General features: G+C 60.1%; 2 protein-coding genes across 9 annotated transcripts in view; both read right to left on the bottom strand.

Annotated features, from left to right (window-relative positions):
• Window positions 1-359: 359 nt before the first annotated feature.
• Window positions 360-13313, bottom strand: LOC128828392 (beta-1,3-galactosyltransferase 2-like). Of its 3 annotated transcripts, none has more exons than XM_054013053.1 (2): window positions 13261-13313; window positions 360-1697 (listed from the first exon to the last, which is right to left on the bottom strand). In XM_054013053.1, the coding sequence occupies exon 2, from the start codon at window positions 1618-1620 to the stop codon at window positions 526-528; it is 1095 nt and encodes a 364-aa protein (XP_053869028.1). In that variant the 5' UTR covers window positions 1621-1697; window positions 13261-13313; the 3' UTR covers window positions 360-525. The 3 variants fall into 3 exon arrangements, with proteins under 3 accessions (XP_053869028.1, XP_053869029.1, XP_053869027.1); XM_054013054.1 differs by having other exon boundaries at window positions 13223-13297; XM_054013052.1 differs by lacking the exon at window positions 13261-13313 and adding an exon at window positions 5711-5827.
• Window positions 13314-15887: 2574 nt separating this feature from the next.
• Window positions 15888-24786, bottom strand: part of LOC128828485 (potassium channel subfamily T member 2-like) — a 50501-nt gene continuing 41602 nt past the window's right edge. For all 6 annotated transcript variants that reach the window (XM_054013190.1, XM_054013193.1, XM_054013194.1 and 3 more), the window contains exons 27-30: window positions 20114-20242; window positions 19252-19555; window positions 18739-18823; window positions 15888-16778 (exon numbers count right to left, since the gene is read on the bottom strand). In XM_054013190.1, the coding sequence (XP_053869165.1) occupies window positions 16673-16778; window positions 18739-18823; window positions 19252-19555; window positions 20114-20242 (624 nt within the window). In that variant the 3' untranslated portion in view covers window positions 15888-16672. The remainder of the gene's footprint in view (window positions 16779-18738; window positions 18824-19251; window positions 19556-20113; window positions 20243-24786) is intronic.

Raw genomic sequence — 24786 nt, 5'->3', positions numbered from 1 at the left:
GTGTGTGTGTGTGTACATGGGGGTGTACACAGCGGCAGGGGTGTGTGTGTGTACATGGGGGTGTACACAGCGGCAGGGGTGTGTGTGTGTGTACATGGGGGTGTACACAGCGGCAGGGGTGTGTGTGTGTACATGGGGGTGTACACAGCGGCAGGGGTGTGTGTGTACATGGGGGTGTACACAGCGGCAGGGGGGTGTGTGTGTGTACATGGGGGTGTACACAGCGGCAGGGGTGTGTGTGTGTACATGGGGGTGTACACAGCGGCAGGGGGGTGTGTGTGTGTACATGGGGGTGTACACAGCGACAGGGGGGTGTGTGTGTACATGGGGGTGTACACAGCGACAGGGGTGTGTGTGTGTGTACATGGGGGTGTACACAGCGGCAGGGGGGTGTGTGTGTACATGGGGGTGTACACAGCGGCAGGGGGGTGTACACGCTGGGGTGTCAGTCTGGGCAAGGCTCCATGCCCAATCTGCGTCCCTGCCCGTGCGTCCTGCACACGTCCCAGCTCCTTCCCCACCCCTCTAGCTGGGGCACGTCTTGTTCCCGCCCAGGAAGTCCGGCCAGACCCTCAGCAGGTCCGTGGGCCCGAAGTGATGCACCACCACCAGCTTGGAGAACCGGCACTTCTCATACTCCAGCCAGACGACGTTGAAGAGGCCCCAGGGGCTGTCGGTCACGCTGACGCCCAGCTCGTACAAACAGATCCCCATGAACGCGTCCTCCATGTTGATGACCCGGAGGGTCTGGGCCACCCCATACACCTTCTTGGCGAGGTCTCCAGAGAGCACGTAGCCGGGGCCGCCGCAGTACGGGGGGTAGGTGTCGTTGGGGTACACCTCCCGGGGCACGTACCACTTGTACGCCTTGCTCCGCAGCGGCCCAGTGTTCCTGTAGATGTACCCCGTCATGAAGTCCTTCTTGGGCGGCAGCTGAGGCTGCAGCAGCTCCCGGACGAGGAAGCCCACGTTGAGGAAGATGTCGCTGTCGGCCTTCACCACGTAGCTGGCATTGGGGCAGTACCTGCTCACCCACTCCATGCCCATCAGCGTCTTCAGCGTCAGGTTGTTGTAGGTGTCCAGGAAGTCCTGCTGGATGATGTCGCGATGCAGGGCGCTCTCCTCCTCCAGCAGCCGCTGCAGCGGGGAGCTGTAGTGTGGGTGGACCCCGGTCAGGAAGAGCCGCGCCATGGAGACGCCGGGCACGGCACTCTCGTTGCCCCAGGTCTGGCGGATGGCGTTCCTCGCCTCGATGTCCTTGGGCTCCGACACCACCAGCAGCACCAGGAAAGGCGCCCGCTCCCGGCACTTGTCCGGCTCGTTCAGGAGGAAGCGGTAACTGTAGGGGTAGACGACCTGCAGCGGGTGCCTGGTGGACGCCGGCGGGCGGCTGGGCACGGGCACAGGCATGGAGTGCCTGGCTTTCTCCTCCTCAGTGCCTCGCCACTGGAAGATGGGGCTGCCCTGGAGTGGCTCCACAGACACAGGCTCACGCCGGGGTGCGGCCGAGAGCCCCAGCTGCAGGGTCCTGGGGGCGTCCTGGTGGACAATGACAAGCAGCAGGAAGAGGAAGGAGGAGACGCAGACCAAGAGCAGCTTGTGCAGGAAGCCGGCCCTCATGCTGGCAGAATTCTCAGGGACGGGCAGCCGCAGTGGGGCAGAGTCGCAGGCCTCTCCTGTGTCGTTCCAGCGCAGACCTAGAGAGAGGGAGGCCCCGTCTGCATTAGCGCGAGAGCGGCCAGGAGCCACGGGGAGCAAGCCCGGCCTCTTGGGGCTGTGACCCCATCTCCTGGGGGGGCTGGGTCTGCTCTTGGATGGGAGAGCACCGTGTACTGCAGGGGAAGGGGTGCATGCCATTCAGTCAGCTGCCCCCAATGCCCCAGTCTGGCACTAGGGGGCGCTGTGCTGCAGGGAGTGGGGTGGGGGTTCAGTAGGGGGCGCTCTCCCCTCTGAATTGGCAGCTTAATTCTAAGTGGGTGAGACATTAAAAACAAGGTCCTCTGGCCTGTCTACCTGGCTAACGCTGCTGCCCTGGATACACCTGCCTCATTCCATTTCCCTCCCCTAAAGCCCCCTCGCAAGTGCAGCAGGAGACACCGTCCATCCGGTATGTCCCCCAGCACCCCCCATAAACGTTGTGCCGTGTTGCCGTCTGGCTGTTGCGCACACGGGCTGCTCCACTGCAGAGGCAGCTGCATCTCAGTGGCCGGTGAGCAGCGGTTCCTGTCTCTCTCACAGTGACCCCGTACTCCACACACACCAGGGGCTGGAAAACACCCAGTGGGGTGGGGAGGCTCCTGGTCTCTGGGACGCAGGCGCTAGGAGAGACCAAGCCGGGATCTTGTGAGACCAAACCAGCCAGCCCCCTCCTACGGCAGCTCCATGAGTCACCCCACGGAACCTGCTCCTCCAGCCGGCCCCAGCATCCTGGAACTTTGATTCTCAGATTGCAAGAGGTCCGGGAGTGGCAGGGGCACCCCTTGGCCGGGTGAGAAGGAAACCGAGTCCAGCAGCGTCTGGGCCTGTGGCCAGAGCAAACAGGGGGGTGGGGGGGAGTCTGACGCAGAGATTAGCACCCGGACACCTTGGCCAAGTGTAAACAGCTTGGTGCGGTGGGCAGTGCTTGCCTGCCGCTTTGCGGCTGTAGCCCGTTGGCTGATGTATTTAATCTTCTGCCTCCCCAGAGTTGCTTGGGAATGCAACAGGATCAAGGCAGTGGGGAGGAGAAGTGGGGAGCTGGGATCCAGGCTGCCTGGGTTCTCTCCCCAGCTCCAGGAGGGGAGTGGGGCCTAGCGGGAGGGTCTGGGAGCCAGGACTCCTGGGTTCACTCCCTAGGTGAGCAGGGTGAAGGCCCTTTCCTTGGCTGTGTCTGTTTGGCTAGCAGCCCAGTGGGGATGGCTCTGGGATGCGGAGTGGCAGCTGGCTAGCCTGCCCAAGACAGCCTGGAAGTAGAGATCTTCACAGGGCAGGGAGGCAAACAAGGAAGAGTCTCTGCCTCTCCCACTGGGGCCTCCCCGCCGGCTGCTGGGCAGCATTCCTGGGGCCCTGCGGTATTTCCTCCACGGGTGATCGATGCCTTTGGCAGCAGTGCAGTTCCAGAGAAAACTGGCTGTAAGAGCTGGTGCCAAGGGGAGCTGCCAGAGCCGGGAGCCCCTGCCCAGCAGTTCGCAGCCCCATGAACCTGTCCCCTGCAAGGCCCCAGTGTGCGTTGGGTGTAAAGTGCTGTGTGGACAGAGGAAAGATGGGCCTGTGGCGGGGCTCTAGCTTAGCCCTTGGGAGACCGGCGGCAAGGCCCTGCTCTGCCGTGGCGTTCCTGAGTGATGCCATGACTCCACCTGTGTGTGATGCCCTGCCCCCCCCCATGGGGGTGGGGGTGCGTGTGAGGATCAAGGCACTGCAGATTTAACTCCGCTACTAAGCTGATGGGGGGTGGACAGAGAGATTTCCCCTCTAGTGGCTGCTCTGCATACAGGATAACAGCCCACTACTGCCGCTCGCTAACGGAGCTGCTGCTTTAGCGCAATCCGGAGAGGCTTGTGCTGCGGACGTGAGGTTACAGCGCTCAACCCTCCCTGGAAATTATTAGGGTTATTATGTCACTAGGATGGTAGCACTGAAAGGCTGCAACCGAGATCAGGGCCCCCTCATGCCGGACGCCGCCCAGACCGCGGCCGAGATCAGGGCCCCGTCGCGCTGGACACTGCCCAGACCGCGGCCAAGATCAGGGCCCCGTTGCGCAGGGCGCTGCCCAGACCCCAACCGAGATCAGGGCCCCATCGTGCCAGACTCTGTACGGACACAGTGAGAGACAGTCTACATAGACAAGTGTGGGGACAGGAACTGGAGACGGTAAACATGCCAAGGTCACACAGCGGGGCCGTGCAGAGCTGGGGACAGAACCTAGGAGTCCTGGCTCCCAGGCCCCCCCTGCTCTAAGCCTTGGACCCAGGGCTGGCTCCAGGGGCGGCCGATTGTTGGAGGCGGCGTTCTGCCCAATGCTAGGGCGGCACGGACGCTTTTGTTGTTGTTGTTCCGCTCCGGCCGCCCTGCAGGGCACTCCTCTTCCTTCCCTCCCCGGAGCGGAGCGGAGCCCTCGCGGCAGGCGGCAGGAGGCGGCGCAGCGGGAGGGCTGCGTGGCAGTGCCCCTGCTGTAGCCCTGGACGCCCCCTTCTCTCTCTCTCCCGCCCGCTCCCTCCCCCTCCCCCCCAGCCGGTCCCCTGCACCCGCGCTCCGGCCGCACCGCAGGGTGTTTTTTGCTTTGCCGTTCTGGCCGCCCTGTTTTTTTTTTTTTTTTTTGCTTGGGGCGGCCAAAAAGCCAGAGCCAGCCCTGATTGGACCCCACTCCCCTCCCAGGGGCAGGGAGAGAACCCAGGAGTCCTGGCTCCCCCTCCAGTGCCCCACCAACTAGGCCCCCTTCCTACCAAGCAGGTGCATAGGAGGAAATCGATTTCCCTTCCAGCAAAGAGGGGGCCTCTGGTCAGACTTGCCAGGGAACAAGGAATTTGGGGGTCAGGAGCTGGGAAAAGGGGGTGACAGGAAAGGGCCAGGCCTGGCCAGGTTGGGGGCTGGGTCCCCGCTGGCTGTAGGTTGGCTCATTCCCAGCTCTCCCCATAGCTGGCGTTGGCTGCTGGGCCTCCAGTGAGCCGGGGCCACCAGCCACCGCAGGGGATGGCTGAGCGGGCTCATGCCCAGGTGCCTGGCACCTCCCGCGGGGAGGGGGAGCCGTCGTAGGTGGGTCTGTGGGTTTCCGGGTCTAGTGACGCTCACGAGCTTTTCTTCCTTCTGGCTGAGCCCAGCGGGGGCAGTACCTGGGCACAGGCAGGGGGGAACGCGCCTGCAGGATCAGGCCCAGCGCCTGCCCTCCCAGTGGCTCAGCCCAGGCCCCGGAGGGGCCAGGAGACCCTGGCACTCCCGAGCAGGCGCCGCAAAGGGGACAGGAAGAGCTGCTCTGCAGGGGAGGGGCAGGTGTGTCCGAGGGCCCCGATCCTCTGGGGAATTGCGGGCCCTGTGCCACTGCCTGGGGGGCGCTGCTGGCGAGAGCGGGAACCAAGCACACATGGGTTCTAGTGACAGCGCTGAGAGCTCTCTGTTCTGGGCACAGAACCCAGGAGTCCTGGCTCCCACCCCTCCTCCACAACCACCCCACACCCCGCCCCATCTCCTCTCTGTTCTGGGCACAGAACCCAGGAGTCCTGGCTCCCACCCCTCCTCCACAACCACCCCACACCCTGCCCCATCTCCTCTCAGGGCTGGGCATAGAACCCAGGAGTCCTGGCTCCCACCCCTCCTCCACAACCACCCCACACCCTGCCCCATCTCCTCTCAGGGCTGGGCATAGAACCCAGGAGTCCTGGCTCCCACCCCTCCTCCACAACCACCCCACACCCTGCCCCATCTCCTCTCAGGGCTGGGCATAGAACCCAGGAGTCCTGGCTCTCAGGCCCCATCCTGCTGTAAGCCGTCTCCCTCCCGGAGCTAAGCCCAGGGTGCAGGTGTCCTGTAACCACTAGATCCCACAGCCTCTCTAGACCAGTCGCCCGAGAGCCAGGCCTTTGGAACCTGTGTCAAAAGTCTCTGCCCAGCCCTGCCTGCCCCGCATCACGACCTGAGCAGAACCAAAGCCCGATTCCCTGGCCAAGCTGGGGAGGAGGGGAAACACTTTTGGCCCTTTAGCTCTGCCCCACCCCCAATTTCCTCTCCCCGCACTTACCCCACGGTATTTCTCTGTGCAGCATTTCCCCAGAAGTTTTTAAGGCCAGTTGTGCCAGGTGAGGTGGGTCCTGGCCGCCGGCTCCCTGTCAGAACCTGCTCTTAACGGTCCGGTGGACCCAGAACCGTCCCCAGCCCTGCGCGGCCCCCTCCACTGATCTGTGCGCTGAGCCCACGTCCGCTTCCCTGACATCACCCTTCCTGTGCGACCTCGCCACAACCCAGCAGCCACTTTTGCTTTGCTGCAAACGGCTCGTCCCCCACCACTGCCGCCCTGGCCTGACGCCGAGGCACTGGGGGGGGGGGGGGGGGGGGAAGAGCTCAGCTAGGTAACATTGACTTCGATTGGAGGCTCTGTGGGGCAGGGACCCCCGCTCTGTTCTTGGTGTGGGTCCCGGCCCATGGCTGGGCTCCCCCGTGCTACCGTAATACACCTAATAAATACCACTCATAAAATAACCCAGGATAATTTGCAAGAAAAGCAGTCGCAGAACCAAACAATGGGGGAAAGGGACGTATGGGAGCTGCACCCCCCGGCGCTGGGAACAGCAATGGCACCACTGGGGCTCAGTTTCCCCTGGCGTCCAGCTTGGGGCGGCCGGTAAGTGACAATCTGCAGGAAGCTGAAATGCGCTGAGGGCCCCAGGCAGGAAAGCGCCAGGGGCTGTACGCGTGACCAAGGGAACGGTGGGTGCCTCTGCCACGCGCCTCAGCAGCAGCATGTGGGCAGCGGTGCCATGAACCGACCCCAGTCTCTGATCAGGCGTCACTCAGCCGGGCTGGGCAACATCACTGGACATGAGCCAGGAAGCGAAAAATTCCCAGGTCTCATGTTCCCCAAGCCGGAGCCTGGGCCTCCAGGGGTGGGGGGGAGGGGGTCCCGTGAAGACAAGGGCAGCGGTGTTTCGCTGGCCCCACCCTTTGCAGATGCTGCCACGTGTTTTCTGCGGGGCCTCGTCAGGCTCAGTCCTTCCTCCCCGTCGCTCTCCCGCCTTCGGTGACCTACCGGGGCTCTGAGCCCGGCCCCAGATCGCAGCGAAATGACTCTGTACTTGGAGCACAACCCTCCTTGAGGGGGCGCAGCCAGTTGCGTGGCAGGCGTTGTGCCTGACGCACCACTGTGCTCTGGGCTGGGTTTTATTTGCCACCATCCTCTGAAGCAGCACAGAGCAGCGCTGGGCCACCAGGCGGGGTGGGCCGGTGCCCTGAGGCGGTCCAGAGACTCCTGTCCAGAAGCCTGGCCTCTGATTCTCGCTCCCATGGTCAGGCTCAAACGGATCATTAGATCTGGGGCAGAAATTTCCCCCAGCTCAGTGATCTGGGGGAGCGAGGGGGGATGTTCGCCTTCCTCTGCAGCGCGAGGCACCTGCTGTGGTCACCTGGGCACGCCTCACCTAATCACATTCCCTGCCTGGGCATTGCTGGACTGTCTCCTGAGGGCTGTAACTGGGTGCAATGTCACATCCCGTGATACACAGGTGCAGAGCTAATGCTTCCTTCTGGCCTTAAACGCTGACACTAGCACAGAGGAGACCACACACCGGGGATCAGTTGACGTGATCTGGATCTGAAATGGAGCCTTGAACTTTCCCCCTACACAATGCAACTTTCCAAAGAGTTTCACGATGACACAGGTCGAAAACTAAACATCTGCTTGTAAAGGTGTCTTATTGGCCCGATAAGCGCATGTTATCTGTCAAAGTCCACGTCCCGTGTCCTGCTGCTGGGGGTCGCACGCCGAGTGGCCTTGACGTTATAGCTTAGACACTACCCCAGAATGTGGTTTCAGTATGAAACCGTCCAACCCGCTCTGAGGCCTGATAACATTCTGTAGCTGTGTCTTATTGGCCCAATAAGCGCATGTTATCTGTCAAAGTCCACGTCCCGTGTCCTGCTGCTGGGGGCCGCACGCCGAGCGGCCTTGACGTTATAGCTTAGACACTACCCCAGAATGTGGTTTCAGTATGAAACCGTCCAACCCGCTGTGAGGCCTGGTAACATTATCTACCCAACGGGACGTGCACCACCGTGGATTCCCTTTCAGGACCGGCATGTGGTCCTCATTAGACTATTGGATTCCAATCTACCTTGGCTGCTCCCTCGCTGGTTCGTTGGTGGCATTGTTTAGTTTCGTGCTGTCAGTGGCGGATTCTATTTCTAATTACGAACATCAGAACGGCCAGATTGGGTCAGACCAAAGGTCCATCTAGCCCAGTGTCCTGTCTCCTGACAGTGGCCAATGCCAGGTGCCCCAGAGGGAATGAACAGAACAGGGAATCATCGAGTGATCCATCCCCTGTCCCCCATTCCCAGCTTCTGGCTGGCTAATGAACCTTTGGTCATCAGACTGTCCAAGCTCTGGGCCGCAGCCTCTGGGCCCCTGGCAGTGGTTAGCGTATTTACTCTTGTCAGGTGGGTAGGAGCCATTCCCATTTCACAGAGAGAAGCTCCCACCAGCCCGCTGAGCTCGGCGACTCTCTCAGAGCCTGGATTAGTTTTATGGCCTTCGAGTGGGATTACACAGGCGGAGATAAGGGCAATGGCAGCTCATGCTTCCTGGCAGAGCAAGGGAGGGACGGGGGCACGGCTGGAGGGACCAACTTCCCCTTTCCTCCCCTCCCTCCTTGCAGGTTGGCACAGTGGGCCGAGGCCACGCCAGGTTCTTTCCCTCCCTGCCCTTCCTCTCAAGTATCAGGCATTGGCCACTGTTGGAGGCGAGGGGCAGGAGGCAGCTAGGAACCGTGAATGCAGGCCGCTCAGCCAGGCTGGCAGGCAAGGTATTTCCAGTGGTTCTGTTACACAAGGCCCTGACCAGACCTCGTCTGCAATGCTGGGTGCGTGTTGCAGAGAGAGGAACTCGGACCCCCGGGAGGGAGAGAAGCTAAGGGCCAATGCTGGCACCTTCCTCTGCAGGGCCTCGGAGCGGCCAACGCTGGTTTCCAGCTGGTTTATCCAGGAGAAGATTAAGAGTGAGTTGCTCACAGTTGAGAGGAAAAGTCTGACCGAGCTCCGTCATGCTAACTGGGGCTACAGATTTAACGTCCTATTGTGAGTGCCACTGCGGGAAAGTGACTAAAAGTCCCTGAAGCGTCACGTTGACCTAGAGCAACGAACGCCGTCGCCGATGGGAAACGGTGCCACCGGGCGACACGGTCAGGCGCAAGCCAAAGGCCTCCTGCGGTAACTCAGGGACTGTGTTAAAACCAGGCCTGGGAAACGAGGGCAGCATGGGGCCAGAATTGGTGGGCTGGAAATGAGGCCTAAGGGGTGGACAAAGCCATGGGCGGATGGGCTGTGCTGCCCCTGGCCCAGCTGGGGGCCTCACCATTGGACCTTTGTTGTCCCGATCCCAAGAGCTGGCCTGAGCAGAGCAGGCCAGAGTGGGCGACCCAGAGGACAACCACCCCCTGGCATATGAGCCCTTCCCACGCCCCTCGGGTGGCCTTTTCCTTCCACACCTTCTAGCTCCTCTTTCCCACCGCTCGCCTTGTGCCTTTGGGTTGCTACGGGGCTGCTTTGATAGAGATTTTTGCAACACTGAGGTGAGCCCGCGACCACAAAAAGCACCACCCTAGGCAGCCTGACGCAGGTCTGTGTTTGCCAGATCTTGGTACGGCTGCCCAGCCCGTGTGCCAGGCCTGTGTTTGTCCAGTAACGAGGTGATAAGGAAAAGTCAATTTCAAAGACAATAAATGCTGCGGTTCCTGTTTGTTCTTCCCCCTTTGGCGTGTGTTTGTCATCTAGGAACCACAGCAACACCTGCTCCAGCCCCGCTCAGCCCATCCCTGTCCCGCAACCAGGCCAGTTATCACCGGCTTTAACACCACCCCAAAGCGTCCAAGGGCGGGGCTTGAACCCCCTCCCCGGCTGGGGGCCCAGGGCTGGTGTTCAAATTAAAACTTTACTGCGTTAACCACCCTCCCCCGCCCCTGCTTTTCGGTCTCTAATAAAAGGCTCCAAGGCTCTTTGCTGGCGGGTTTGCCAGGGCGCTGAGCAGAGTCTCCAGCTCCCAACCCCCTCCCCCAGGTTCGTGGTGGCCGGTTCCAGGGTCGTGTTAACACCTCTGGCTCTTAGGGTCCATTTATTCCAGCCCAATTAATCCCCAGCCCTGGGCCCCACCCATTGGGACTGGACTAAGGGGCAGGTTTTGATCAGGAACGGTGATTAGTCAGGGCCAGGCCCGGGGCGTTTGCTCCCTCATTCAGGCTCTGTACTTCGACTTCAGATCTTTGCTCTAGCTCCACCACAAGCTACGGGCTGGACACGGGGATCTCGGGGTGAGATTGTCAGGCCTGGGCTACGCAGGGGGAGAACCGCTGGGAGGAGGCAGCCCTGGTGCTCGGATGGGGAGATGGTGCTAAAGGACAGCGAGGGGACTGGGCAGAGACGGCCCCTGAGGGCAGCGTGAGGCCCCGCTTGCATTGCACAGATGCAGGGCCCCCGTCACTCCCTGTCACAGAGCCCCAGCAAGACGCTGGTTCTAGTCCTGGGCCAGCTACACGGGCCGAGCTTGTCCTTGGTGTGTCACGTGCGCAGCGATAAACCCGGGATAACGGTGCTGCGCTCACAGGTGTTACACTTGGGATAAAGGGACTTGCCTGGGGTGTTGGCTGCTCAACAGATGTTCCACACCCAGGAACCAGAGCAGTAAAAATCTTTCTAGAGCTCGGGCGTGCCCAGTCCCACACGCCAGCTTCCCCGGGCAGCTGTGTTAGAAAGCCTCTTCCCTTTCCGGCTGGGAAGCAGGGGCGGGACAGCAGGGAGTGAGCTCGGTTCACGAGGGGAGCCGTTAGCAGCACAGGGGTCAGAGTTTAGGGGTAATAGACAGGCGGTGACAGTCGTGTTACTGCCCGGAAGGTAGGGTGCCCAGACAGCAAGTGTGACAAATCGGGACGGGGGTGGGGGGGAACAGGAGCCTATATAAGAAAAAGACCCAAAATCGGGACTGTCCCTATGAAATCAGGACAGCTGATCACCCTACAGTAAGGCAGCTGTGGCAGACTGCTGAGAGCAGCAGGCTACCCCCCAGTTCTGGGAGGGGAGTGGGGTCTAGTGGTTAGAGCAGGGGGGTTTGGGAGCCAGGACTCCTGGGTTCTCTCCCCAGCTCTGGGAGGTGAATGGGATCTAGTGGTCAGAGCACAGTCAGGGTTTCTATTATCTTGTGCCAATTCCTCCCCGATCCATGCCTCAGTTTCCCCTCTCTGTAAAAGGGATGGGGGGATGGTCCTGCCTCCGTGAAGTGCTTTGAACTCCATGGATGGAAAGCCCCAGTGGCTCGTATCGCCAGTGGTGGACTCTATACTATACAGTCGCTAATGGTAGGTACTTACCAGGCCCCCACTCTGGTATCTGGGCATCCCCATTGCACACTGGGGCCCCAAAGCGCGTGGCTCACCCACAGTCCGACAGGGACTCAAACCCGGGGCCAGCCCACCTCTCTAAACACTGCGCCTCTCTGCCCCCTCACCTACTCCGGGATGATGGGAACAAAGGTGACAGCGGAAGCTGGAGCCAGGTGCTCTGAGGTGAGCGAAAGGGCATGGGACAAAGAATGCAGGGATGGGGAAATCTGGTTAGAGCACATTTCAGCTGACGAATCACCTGAAAATGTGATTTCCCCAACACCCCTGGGAAGGGCCAGGGACCCGGCTTCTCCCTGCCGGCTGGGGAACCGTCCCCCGGAAGGGCCGGGGGCCCCGCTTCTCCCTGCCGGCTGGGGAACCGTCCCCCGGAAGGGCCGGGGGCCCCGCTTCTCCCTGCCGGCTGGGGAACCGTCCCCCGGAAGGGCCGGGGGCCCCGCTTCTCCCTGCCGGCTGGGGAACCGTCCCCGGAAGGGCCGGGGGCCCCGCTTCTCCCTGCCGGCTGGGGAACCGTCCCCCGGAAGGGCCGGGGGCCCCGCTTCTCCCTGCCGGCTGGGGAACCGTCCCCCGGAAGGGCCGGGGGCCCCGCTTCTCCCTGCCGGCTGGGGAACCGTCCCCGGAAGGGCCGGGGACCCCGCTTCTCCCTGCCGGCTGGGGAACCGTCCCCCGGAAGGGCCGGGGGCCCCGCTTCTCCCTGCCGGCTGGGGAACCATCCCCGGAAGGGCCGGGGGCCCCGTCTCTGGGGCTAGTTAAAGTCCTGCTAGGACAGGATGGGGGGGTCGTGTCAGTTACATTCAGTCCCATCACACCCAGCCGCAGGGAGCCGGATAGAGACCGGGTCCGATCCTGGACGCCCTGACAGGCAAGTGCAGCGTTACTAGGGTGACCGGCTGTCCCGCTATGATTGGGACCAGCCAGTATTAGGGGCTTTGGCTTCTATACGCAACTATTCCCGACCCCCCACACACACACCCCGAAAAAGTGTCCTGATTGTGCACCCTGGTTATCTGGTCACCCCGAGCGTTACGCATATGAGTCAGCTCCAGCTCGGGCCATCGGGGGAGCAGGAATGTGGCCGGCAGCTAAAGCTCCTAGCCAGGCTTCAGCCTCGGTAGCAGGATTTTCGAGTTTTCCGTGCAAGTCCCCTGAACGCTGAGTCATGTCACCAATGTACCAGCTGGGGATGTGGGGCTGTGGGGGTGGAAGGGCTGGGCAGGGACTCAGGAGATCAGAGTTCAGTTCCTACCCCAGGCTCCATGTGTCGAGTCACTGCCATGCTCTGTGCCTCGGTTTCCCCGCACCCCAGTGCAGTGAGACTGCCAGATCTTTGGGGCCGGGCTGGTCTCTCGCTCTGCGCCTGGGCAGCGCCTGGCACGACGGGGCCCTGATTTCAGCCGGTGACTACAGCACCAGGCGCAAGACTAAGCCCCTGTTTGAAGCTGGCCGGGGCCGGGAGCCGTTTGCCGGGAAGGAATCACAAGCAGTACCGAAAAACGGCCAGTCGGCAATTCACCCCAGCCCTCAGCGAGCCCAGCCTGCCCCGGGAGCCACTCGAACCCCATTGGGGAGTCCTGCCCCCAGCCCTCCCCCACCCTGAGACCCCCCAGCCCTTGCCTGGTCTCTGCAGACCCCCCACAGCGGGACTCTCCCTCTAAGCACCTCCCCATTCAGAATTGCAGAGCCCAAGGACTCACCTTGGGGGGATCCACATGGGCCCCCTCCCTCCGCTGAAGCAACAGGGCCCTGACCCACCGGTGCTTGTGGGGCAGCCAGCAGCGTGGGAGGGACAGGGTTAAAACCAGCCAGCACAGCACAGAGAACATGGACCGAACCCAGGAGGGACGGGGGACACGGGGCGGCTTTTCGTCCGACCCCTTTAGAGTGAGAGTGAGAGAGAGATTTGCTTCTAATTTCTGTTACTCTCATCTTTCTTTCGTACTCATCCCTCTCTAGCTGGTTCGGCTGGCTGCCTTCCTTAGCTCCCTTTCGCGCTCTCTCCAGCCGCCTTTCTTATTTGTCATTCTACGCTCCTTTCTTCCTAAGTGTTCCTCCTTCCTTCCTTACCGCTCGCTTCTGTCTCTCTTTCACACTCATCCGTGCCCGTTTCCTTGTCTCTTTCCGTTCAGTCTAGCTGTTTCTCTCTCTCTCCCCACCTCTTTCCTTCACCGTTCTCCCAGCATCTCCCGCTCACCTGTGAGCCGTGCGGTGCCACCCGTCTGAGCCCTGCTCGCGTCTCTCTCTCCTGCGCCGGCCCCCTCCCGGCCCAGTTTATTCCACGCGCTCTGGGTGCGGGGGGAGGGTTGCACGAGGTGGCTGACGACAGTGTCCAGCACGCACCCTCCTCACAAACTTCCTGCTTCCCTCCCTTGTCCTGCTGCTTGGGGACAGGGGATGGGGATGGCTGGCTGGGCTGGGCACCACACCTGTACTTTAGTACTTATTGCGACAGAGTGGGATGGGCCAGCCACTTTCCCTGACGTCAAGGCCCTGCTGCCACCTGGCCCCGGGTACCAGGATCTGGGACCCTCCCGGGTGTGGGGTCTGGGCATTGTCTGCCCCAGGGGCCCTCCCCCCCTCCCGGTCATGGCCAGGTGCTGGGGGTTGGTGATCAGGGCACCTGTCCATCTCTGGGCTACCCGCCCTTGCAGCCCTGGGGCCTGATCCTCCCCCCACTGAGCCTGATCCTTCCCCCTCCCCCCACCAGCCCTGGGCCTGATCCTCCCCCCATACTGCCCTGTCTGTTCTTGTCGTCACCCCTTGGATTGCCAGTGTCCCTTCAGCTTCCCAGTGGGGTCCCCAGGCAGCATTGGGGCTGCTCTCCGCTCCCTGGGTCGTCACCAGCTCCGGCAAGGGCCACAGTGTCGGAGGTCGGAGCCAGTGCAGGGCTCGGGGATCAGGGGCGGCTCTTCCCCGGGGAGATTTGCATTTGGAGGGCATGGCCCTGACTAGGGTGACCAGACAGCAAGTGTGAAAAATCAGGACAGGCGGTGGGGGGTAATAGGAGCCTATATAAGAAAAAGACCCAAAAATCAGGACTGTCCCTATAAAATCAGGACATCTGGTCACCCTAGCCCTGGCTAGGTCAGGGACAGCAACACAGGAGCTGGGCTCCACCCCAGAGGCAGCTGCATTTCAGCGCTGGGTATGTGAGCCCGGCAGGCTGCCCCTTGCTCCTTTCAGTCTGGAATCTGACTCCCCCAGCCCCACCCCAGGCCAGGGGCTACAATACGGACCTGGACGTAGCAGTCCCCGGACACTCCCTCCCAGAGCAGGGAGAGAACCCAGGAGTCCTGGCTCCCACCTACCCCCGCTCTAACCACCAGGCATCGCTACCTCTTTGTCCTGAGTCTCCATCCTTTCGACCCATCTCTGCTCCAGCAGGGGAACCTGCCACGCTCCCAGCCCCGCTCCCCGCAGCCCGGCACCCCCCACCGAGCCTCTGCCCCCCTCCCTGGAGCCCGGCACCCCCCGCCGAGCCCCTGCCCCCCTCCCCAGCGCCCCCTAGCTGGGGCAGTGAGTCTTGCTCAGGGGTTGCAGGTCCTGGGTTCCAGCCTGGTTGGAGCCGAGTTGCTGACGGCCGAGCCAGGCCCCACAGTTCTTGCGGCCCCGCAGCCATCCCTGCCCAGCCCAGTCCCACGGCCTCTCCCCTCCGGGGCTCCTCGTTCGAGGGAGCGGTGTGAAGAGGCCCTCAGCCGGGGTGTTGCTGGGGCAGGGTTGTCAGCCGGGGTTCAGGCCCCGCGGGTGCTCCGGGGTGAGGAGCCCAGTCCGGGCCGTGGCAGAGAACAAGGCAGGCAGGAACCAACCCCCCACCCCTGCTCCAAGCCAGAGCAGTGAATGGTCCAGGCCCCACCCGCTGCCTTTCCCACCCTGGGGTGACCCCGTCTCGCCTGCACCTGAACTCCAGAGCAGCGCCAGCCTGGCCAGGTGGACAGCAGCCTTGCCCACCCACCATGCCCCACTGCGGGGCCCACACTCCGGGGCCGGCTGCTCTGAGAGCGCTTTAGTGCTGCTCACAACCTCCCCCCACCCGGGGCCTGAGCCCCCTAAACCTGGGGGGGGCTAATGCAGAGCAGAGTGAGGGGGCCAGTGCTCAGGACCCCACTGGGGGTGGAGGGACCCGTCCCAGACTGGGAGTGCGTGAACCTCCCTTGTCCCCCCGAGCTGGGCCTGCAGCAACCTCCAGGCCGGCTGTCCTGCTGGGCCCAGCCCATGTCCGGCTCCGAGCTCCCCCTCCATCCCGCCAGCACCCGCAGCCCAGGGGCCCGGGGAGGGTAAACGGGCCCCGGAAGAGAGCTGCCTGCCCTGAGGTGCCCCAGGAACTGGTGCCCGGTGATGCTGAGGGCAGCAGAGGGGCGCGGCCCGGGGGGGAGCCCAAACCGAGCTGCACCCCAAACACCAGCACCCTAAACTGAAAGAACCAGGCAGCAAATCGAGCCCCCTCCACCCGCCCGCGAACCGAAGGATTAAAATCCCGCCAAGGTGACAAGTCGGGAGCGGTGCTTAGACCGAATCACAGATTTCCAACGCCCCAGGCTGGCCGGCAGCCAACGGAGCGAAAAATCACAAGGACTTAAACAACCCCAGCCCGGCGGCTCAGCTCTCCGAGCGCTGCGTCTTCTGTCCGAGCCCGGCGCTTCTGGCACTGGACGGCTGCACGGGTTTGCTCATTGTTGGATAAACAAAAGCCAAACGTCTCCGGTGATCACAGCACTCCGGGAGCTGGAGATTTATGGGGGATCCTAGGAAATATGGCGAGATTCACGTGGGGAGAGGCAGACCCCCCACACACACACATTGATGGAGCGTCTCCAAGGCAGCTAGAGATCCTCTTGAGTTTTATTGTATCTGTACATCTAAGAGCCCATGTTCACAGTGAGACCAGAGCCGGAGGAATCTCTGGCATTAAGAAGTCCCTTGGCCCATATCCCGGGCCCGGGGAGGGGCTCTACATTCCACCAGTGGCTGGGGGGGGCAGTGCATTTCCCACCATGCCCGGCCTCGATCCTTAAACAGGAGGGGTGCCCAGCGCGGACAGCTCGGCTCCCTGGTCCCAACCTGGTCCCAGTGTGGGGGTGGGGAGCTGCCTGGGGGGAGCGGAGGGGCACACAACCCAATCCAAGCTGGAAGAGAGACTGGGCATGGGCTGATGCCAAGGAGAAATGCCCTAAGGGCCTTGGCATGCCAGGGGGCGCCCCCAGCCTCGGGGGCCGGATTCCCATCTCTGGGGCTGGAAAGCATGGGGCAGGGCGCGGGGCCCATCTCAGCCAGCTGGAGCGCCAGGAGGCATGGGGCAGTGGGCACGGGCACAGCGGGGCAAGCCTGTCTGCCTGCGCTGGGGACAGGGCTGGTCTTTCCAGAGCCGATGGAAAAGCACTGGACCCGCAACAGGCACGGCCCCAAGTCTTCTCTGGGCGGCGCCCCCCATGGCTCCGGGAGCCGTAAAGACTGGAGGCAGCACCGGGTCTGGTGGCGGCAGGACCAAGCCCCTCCCAGCAGGTGCCCGGTGCTCTGGGGGCAGATCTGGGCTCGGGGGCTGGCAGAGTCCATTGCCGAGAAGGGGGGGCGGGGGGGTCACAGTGTTGGCACGTGTCTCCTGGCTGGGGTCACAGGTGGGTGCTGTCCTTGAGGTCCTCGGAGCGGCTGACGCTGGCTTTCCGGCTGGGGCTGCTGGCGGAGACCAGGGTCAGGGGGTCGGGCCGGATGAGATACCTGTGGGGAGACAAAGGAGACGTTGGGGGGGCCGGGGGCCAGGCAGTTCATTCCCCTCCCCCCCAAATGAGCAGGCTGGCTCTGCCCCGGCCCTCCCCCTGTGATGTTATGAGTGTGATATAATATCTCATTGAAAGGTGACAGGGCCAGAAAGAGTTAATTACCTCCCAGACTGACCTGACCCAGGGGTGAACCTTAAGGACTGGTTAGGAAGATCTGTAAATGAATAGGGCTGTGAAATGCAAATCTGCATTGTAAGAGGTAGAAGGGGAGGTGTTTGCTCAGGGCTTGTGATGTCAGCAAACAAGTCTGGTCTATTGCTAGTGTTGATTCAAAGATCAAAAAAGGAGTATTAACATTTGTGATGACACTTGAGTGAAATAGTATAATTGTCTCTATGTCTCTTTGCAGGTTGCGGTAGGGTTACCATACGACTGGATTTTTCCAGACATGTCCGGCTTTTTGGGCCTCAAATCCCCGTCCGGGGGAAAATCCCAAAAAGCTAAACATGTCCAGGAAAATAGGGAGGGGCCGGCGCCGCTGGGTGCTGGGCCGCGCCAGGGCCGGCGGTGCTGGACCGGGGGTGCTTGGCCAGGGGCTGGCCCGGCGGTGCGGGGCCGGGGGTGCTGAGCCGGGGGCCGGCGGTGCTGGGCCGGGGGCCGGGGGGGCTGGGCCGGGGGCTGGCCCGGAGCCGGCACCCCAGGAGCCGAGCCAGGCTGGAGACGCCGGGGCCGGCCACCGGAGGGAGCCGCTCGGTTGGGGGGCCAGACTGGGCCACACCTCCTCCCCCCATTTCCCGCAGCTTACCTGCTGCTGCTTCAGGCTTCCCGCGAATCAAATGTTCGCGGGAAGCAGGGGAGGGGGCGGAGTTGGGGCGGGGATTTTGGGGAAGGGGTGGAGTTGGGGCGGGGGCATGGGCGGGGCTGGGCCCCGTGGAGTGTCCTCTTTTTGGACACTCAAAATATGGTAACCCTAGGTTGTGGTAACCTGGATCTGAACTGTTTAATGGATAAATTACCCTGTGCTAATTGCCAGGATGTTTGGGAGAAGGAGAGTTAAGCCTATTGTTTTCTCAGGCCAAAAGGCTGCTGGAAATGTATAAAACCCTGGGACATGATCCTGCTGCATCTCAGATCTGCTTTGGGTTTCAAGAGGGGGAAACCCTGAGCCACAAGGATTGAGATCCCCAGTCACTGACTGGAGTCACCCTGAATATGGACATTGGACTATTTCTAAAAGGACTTTTGGCAACTGCAAGATCATCTCTGCTGTGTCTGAACCTCAAGAATTGAATTCAAGTCTGTCTGTATATTGATCTTTGAACCAACTCTCTCTCTCTCTTTTCTTTTTTAATAAATTTTAGCTTAGTTAATAAGAATTGGCTCTAAGTGTGTATTTTGGGTAAGATCTAAGTTATCATTTGACCTGGGTGTGTGGCTGACCCTTTGGGGTTGGAAGAATCTTTTCTTTTATATGATGAGATAAGATTTTCAGTAATCATCATCGTATCTGACAGGTGTGTCTGGACGGAGGCCTGAGGCTGGGCACTTTATGGGAACTGCGTTGGTTGGACTCTGAGTAACCAGGGAGGTTCTACAGAGGCTGTTAGGTGCTGGTTGGTAAATCTAAGTATTGGAATATCCACCAGCGTTTGGGGTCTGTCTGCCCCATTTTGTTTGCAGTTCACCCTGATTGAGTGACCTCAGCTGGCTCCCACGGGCAGCACCTCACACCCCCCTCCTGGGGGGCTGCTGAGCTTGGCCCTCCCCCCTCCCAGGCCCATGGCTGGGGGGTGCTCCCTCACCAGGGGAGGGCCGGGGGAGCCGGATGGGGCTGGGGGCTGCGAGGAGGGCTAAGCCTGGGGATGGGGATCAAGAGGGAAGGGTACAGAGGGTGTGGGTGCCCCCCCAGAGAGCAGCCCCCTCCCCCCGCTGGCTGTGCCCCGGCGCCCGGCACTCACACCACGTCGTTGATTTCCAGCCGCGTGTCGGGCGAGGGGTTGAGCAGGATGTAGGACAGCGTGTTGCCGTGGTCCATCATGTCCACTGCGGGATGGGGGGCGGGGGGAGAGGGTGAGACCCCTACCCGGCCCCTAACCCATCCCTGGGCGGAGTCAGTCGGCCCAGGACCAGCCCCAACCACTGTTCAGCCCCACGGGCCCGGCCCCCACGGGACCCCCACGGGCCCAGCTGCCACGGGCCCCCCCCAGCTCAGCCCCAAGGCCCAGCCCCCCTGGACACCCCCCAGCTCAGCCCCCAGGCCCAACCCGCCCGGGACACCCCCCCAGCTCAGCCCCTGGGACCAGCCCCCCCGGACACCCCCTCGCTCAGCCCGCCCAGATCCCCCCCAGCTCAGCCCCTGGGCTCAGCCCCCCCAGACACCCCCCAGCTCAGCCCCTGGGCCCAGCCCCCCTGGGACCCCCAACCCCCCCCCCAGCTCAGCCCTGGGCCCAGCCTGCCCGGCCCCCCCGTACTGTATCCGGCGGCCGAGAGCCCCAGGTGTTTCATGCGGGTCTTGACCAGGGCGCTGAGCTCCTGGCGCTCGGAGCGGCGGTAGAGCGTCAGGCGCTGCTGGCTGATGCGCTCGGCCGCCGTCTTGCTGGGGCGGCGCCCGCCCTTGCGGCTTAGCCGCCGGGCCCACTGCATGCTCTTGCGCCGCAGCAACGGCTGCTCGGCCTGGTCGCTGCCCGTGGAGTCGCGGGGCCCCAGGCGGCAGATCAGGGCGTCGCGCGGCTCCCGCGTGTCCTCGTAGTCCTCCACGCTGACGGAGACCTGCGGCTGGGGGGCGGGGGTTAGCGCAGGGGGGCCGTCTGCCCCTGCACCCCACCCCCCGCCCTGGGGACCAGCCCCTGAACACGCTGGAGGGGATGATCCCACTGCTGAAGGGGGGGCGTGAGTGTGAACTAGGGGGGGATGGGGGGGGCAGCCCTGCTTCCGGGGGGGATGGAGAGGGGGCAAGCCCTGCTCCCTGGGGGGCTGAATGGGGACTCAGCCCTGCTCCCAGGGGGGGATGGAGAGGGGGCAAGCCCTGCTCCCTGGGGGGCTGAATGGGGACTCAGCCCTGCTCCCGGGGGGGGATGGAGAGGGGGCAAGCCCTGCTCCCTGGGGGGCTGAATGGGGACTCAGCCCTGCTCCCGGGGGGGGATGGGAGCCCAGCCCTGATCCCGTGGCAGGGGGTGGATGGGCCAAGCCCAGTTCCCGGGGGGTGGGGCCCAGGCCTGATCCCGGGGGGAGGCGTGGATGGGCCGAACCCAGTTCCTGAGGGGGATGGGGGCCCAGCCCAGCCCCAGCCCCAGTCCCGCTCCCTGGGGAAGGCCCCGGCTGCCCAGCCCGCACCTCGGCGGCAGAGAACAGGTGGCTCTCGGTGCGGTAGATGCCGATCGGGATGTCCCCCGTGCTGGAGCAGAGCTTCTGGTAGAGGCGCCCGTACGAGCGGATCCACAGGTCGTCCTCGGTCACCTTCAGCTGCAGGGGAGAGACGGGGTCACCCTGCGGGGGAGGGGATGTTCCCCTGCCCCACCCCCCACCGGCCCCTGCAGGGGGACGAGGAGCGAGACCCACACAGAGAACAGAAGGGAAGGGGAGGGTGACGGGGGGCATGTGGGGACCGACGGACAGAGGGCTGTGTGTGGGGACCGAGCAGGGGTGCCATTTCGGATTTGGTGGGGGCAACTTTAACCGTGATGCCAGGCCAGGGGCTACTTAGGCACTTGAAAAAACTAGTGGTTTGGCAGAGAACTTAGCAATGAGCTGACAGGAGCCCTGGATCGAATTCCTGTAGAAAAGAAAGAAAATGCAATAAATATTAGACCCACTCAGCCCTAATCCTAACATGTTCTGACAGCTTGTAGCAAGTCACTTGAGGGACGCTGGTTAGGTTTAAAAATGTAAAGTATATTCTTACTTTGGTACTAACTCTGCAGAGAGGGAGACCCCGCCAGGACTCCTGGGTTCTATCTCAGCCCTGGGAGGGGAGTGGGGCCTAGTGGGTTACAGTTGGGGGCAGATACATCTGGGTTCTATATAAGAACATCAGAACGACCTGGGTCAGACCAAAGGTCCATCTAGCCCAGTGTCCTGTCTTCTGACAGTGGCCAATGCCAGGTGCCCCAGAGGGAATGAACAGAACAGGGAATCACCAAGTGACCCATCCCCTGTTGCCCATTCCCAGCTCCAGCAAACAGAGGCTAGGGACACCATCCCTGCCCATCCTGGCTAATAGCTATTGATGGACCTATCCTCCATGAACTTTTCTAGTTCTTTTCTGAACCCTGTTATAGTCTTGGCCTTCACAACATCCCTTGGCAAGGAGTTCCACAGGTTGACTGTGCGCTGTGTGATGAAGAACTTCCTTTAGTTTGTTTTAAACCTGTTGCCTATTAATTCCATTGGGTGACCCCTAGTTCTTGTGTTTTAAGTGAAGGAGTAACACTTCTGTGACAAAGTGGGAATGTTCTTAATGTTTTCTCTGAATACTGTGTGGGTGCCTCGGTTTCCCCTATGCATTTCTTAGGTATCTAGGTGGGGGGATCAGGGTGTAATTGTTGCAGAGCCCAAGAAGGTCCCTGTGATAGTGTCTGCACAGAGAATGGCCAACACGCTGTCTTCTGGCAACTAATGGCTGGGGTCCCTCCTCTGCAAAGGTGCCAACTGAAGGTGTTGGAGAACAAAGCGATCAGGTGACCTCCTAGCCTGGGAGAGAGACAAAGCCCAGAGGAGGAGGGGCTGGAGGGGTTTTCAGAGTTGGAACTGGCTGGGGACAAGGACTGAGGGCAGACGTGGGTGTCTGGCTAGCTGCCCCCCAGGATGGACCCGGCTGCGGGGTCCTGTTCTCTGGACCTACAAGCTCTGTTTTAGACCGTGTTCCTGTCATCTAATAAACCTCTGTTTTACTGGCTGGCTGAGAGTCACGTCTGACTGTGAAGTGGGGGTGCAGGACCCTCTGGCTTCCCCAGGACCCCGCCTGGGCGGACTTGCTGTGGGCAGCGCAAGGAGGGACATATGCTGAATGCTCCCAGGAGAGACCCAGGAAGGTGAAGCCGTGTGAGCTCCTTGCCCTGAAGACAGTCTGCTCCGAGGGAGAGGAGGCTCCCCAAAGTCCTGCCTGGCTCTGTGGGGAGCAGTTCCAGAGCATCGCCCGGGGACTCCGAGACAACTTCCTTATTCATTTTCTCCAAACCAGTCATGAGTTTGTAGACCTCAATCCTATCCCCCATTAGTCGTCTCTTTTCCAAGCTGAAAAATCCCAGTCTTATTAATCGTTCCTCATACAGAAGCTGCTCCATCCCCCTAGTCATTTCTGTTGCCCTTATCGGCACCTTTTCCAGTTCTCATCGATCTGTTTTGAGATGGGGCCGTCACATCTGCGCACAGGATTCAAGCTGCGGGCGTCCCATGGATTTATATAAAGGCAATCTGATATTTTCTGTCTTATTTTCTATCCCTTTCTTAATGATTCCCAACATTCTGTTCGTTTTTTTGACTCCGCTGCACATGGAGTGGATGTTTTCAGAGAACTCTCCACAGTGACTCCAAGAGCTCTTTCTTGAGTGGTAACAGCTAATTTAGACCCCCTCATTTTATATGTATAGTTGGGATTATGTTTTCCAATGTGCATTACTTTGCATTGATCAACATTGAATTTCATCTGCCTTTTGTTGCCCAGTCACCCAGTTTTGAGAGATCCCTTTGTAGCTCTTCGCAGTCTGCCTGGGACTTAACTATCTTGAGTATCAGGGGGTAGCCGTGTTAGTCTGTATCTACAAAAACAACAAGGAGTCTGGTGGCACCTTAAAGACTAACAGATGTATTTGGGCATGAGCTTTCGTGAGTAAAAACCTCACTTCTTCGGATGCATAGAGTGAAAGTTACAGATGCAGGCATTATATACAGACACATGGAGAGCAGGGAGTTACTTCACAAGTGGAGAACCAGTGTTGACAGGGCCAATTCAATCAGGGTGGATGTAGTCCACTCCCAGTAATAGATGAGGAGGTGTCAATTCCAGGAGAGGAAAAGCTGCTTCTGTAGTGAGCCAGCCACTCCCAGTCCCTATTCAAGCCCAGATTAATGGTGTTGAATTTGCAAATGAATTTTAGTTCTGCTGTTTCTCTTTGAAGTCTGTTTCTGAAGTTTTTTTGTTCAATGATAGTGACTTTTAAATCTGTAATAGAATGACCAGGGAGATTGAAGTGTTCACTTACTGGCTTGTGTATGTTACCATTCCTGATGTCCGATTTGTGTCCATTTATTCTTTTGCGGAGGGACTGTCCGGTTTGGCCAATGTACATGGCAGAGGGGCATTGCTGGCACATGATGGCATATATGACATTAGTGGATGTGCAGGTGAATGAGCCCCTGATGGTGTGGCTGATGTGGTTGGGTCCTCTGATGCTGTTGCCAGAGTAGATATGGGGACAGAGTAGGCAACGAGGTTTGCTACAGGGATAGGTTCCTGGGTTGGTGTTTCTGTGGTGTGGTGTGTAGTTGAGTATTTGCTTCAGGTTGGGGGACTGTCTGTAAGCGAGGACTGGCCTGCCTCCCAAGGTCTGTGAGAGTGAGGGATCATTTTCCAGGATAGGTTGTAGATCGTGGATAATGCGCTGGAGAGGTTTTAGCTGGGGGCTGTATGTGATGGCCAGTGGTGTTCTGTTATTGTCCTTGTTGGGCCTGTCCTGTAGTAGGTGATTTCTGGGTACCCGTCTTGCTCTGTCAATCTGTTTCCTCACTTCCACATCAGCCACACCATTGGCCAAACCGGACAGTCCCTCCGCAAAAGAATAAATGGACACAAATCGGACATCAGGAATGGTAACATACACAAGCCAGTAAGTGAACACTTCAATCTCCCTGGTCATTCTATTACAGATTTAAAAGTCACTATCATTGAACAAAAAAACTTCAGAAACAGACTTCAAAGAGAAACAGCAGAACTAAAATTCATTTGCAAATTCAACACCATTAATCTGGGCTTGAATAGGGACTGGGAGTGGCTGGCTCACTACAGAAGCAGCTTTTCCTCTCCTGGAATTGACACCTCCTCATCTATTACTGGGAGTGGACTACATCCACCCTGATTTTTGAATTGGCCCTGTCAACACTGGTTCTCCACTTGTGAAGTAACTCCCTGCTCTCCATGTGTCAGTATATAATGCCTGCATCTGTAACTTTCACTCTATGCATCCGAAGAAGTGAGGTTTTTACTCATGAAAGCTTATGCCCAAATAAATCTGTTAGTCTTTAAGGTGCCACCAGACTCCTTGTTGTTTTTGCAGATACAGACTAACACGGCTACCCCCTGATACTTGATACCATGCAAGGCACTAAATTTAGCCGTATGGAGTGGAAATCCATCAACCTCAACAAAAAACTTGCACAGATACAGACAGACATCATCTTCCTCTCCAAATGCAAACAGATGGACATCATACCAAAAGGACTGAAGGTAAAAAATCCATTGCAATCAACATACTACACTGAGTATGGTGAGAGATTGTGCCACACACTCTCTCAAAGAAACTGAGGAACCACCTGATCAGCATCCTGTACAGCAGACAGGAGAAGATCAAGAATGAGCTCTCAGAACTGGAGACTCTCATACAATACCAGCCTTCTACACAAACTTCAACGTGGCTGGACTTTACAAAAATGAGACAAGCCATTTACAATGCACACTTCACTTCTCTACAGAGGAAAAAGGACTGTAAGCTATCTAAACTAATACCTGCCACTAGGGGCTATAACAATGGTACCCTCAACTCATCTAACAACATTGTCAATCTTTCCAACCACACACTTAGCCCAGCAGAAGAGTCTGTCCTATCTCGGGGACTCTCTTTCTGTCCCACCATCCCCACGAACATGATACAGTTCTGCGGTGATTTGGAAGCCTACTTTCCTCGTCTCCGACTCAAGGAATATTTTCAACGCACCACTGAACAGTGCACTGACCCACAGGAACCCTCCTACCAACACTACAAAAAGAAGAATTCTGCGTGGACTCCTCCTGA

Source organism: Malaclemys terrapin, chromosome 23, assembly GCF_027887155.1.
Source record: "Malaclemys terrapin pileata isolate rMalTer1 chromosome 23, rMalTer1.hap1, whole genome shotgun sequence".
Classification (NCBI taxonomy): Eukaryota; Metazoa; Chordata; order Testudines; family Emydidae; genus Malaclemys; species Malaclemys terrapin.
This window is presented reverse-complemented; position numbering and strand designations above follow the sequence as displayed.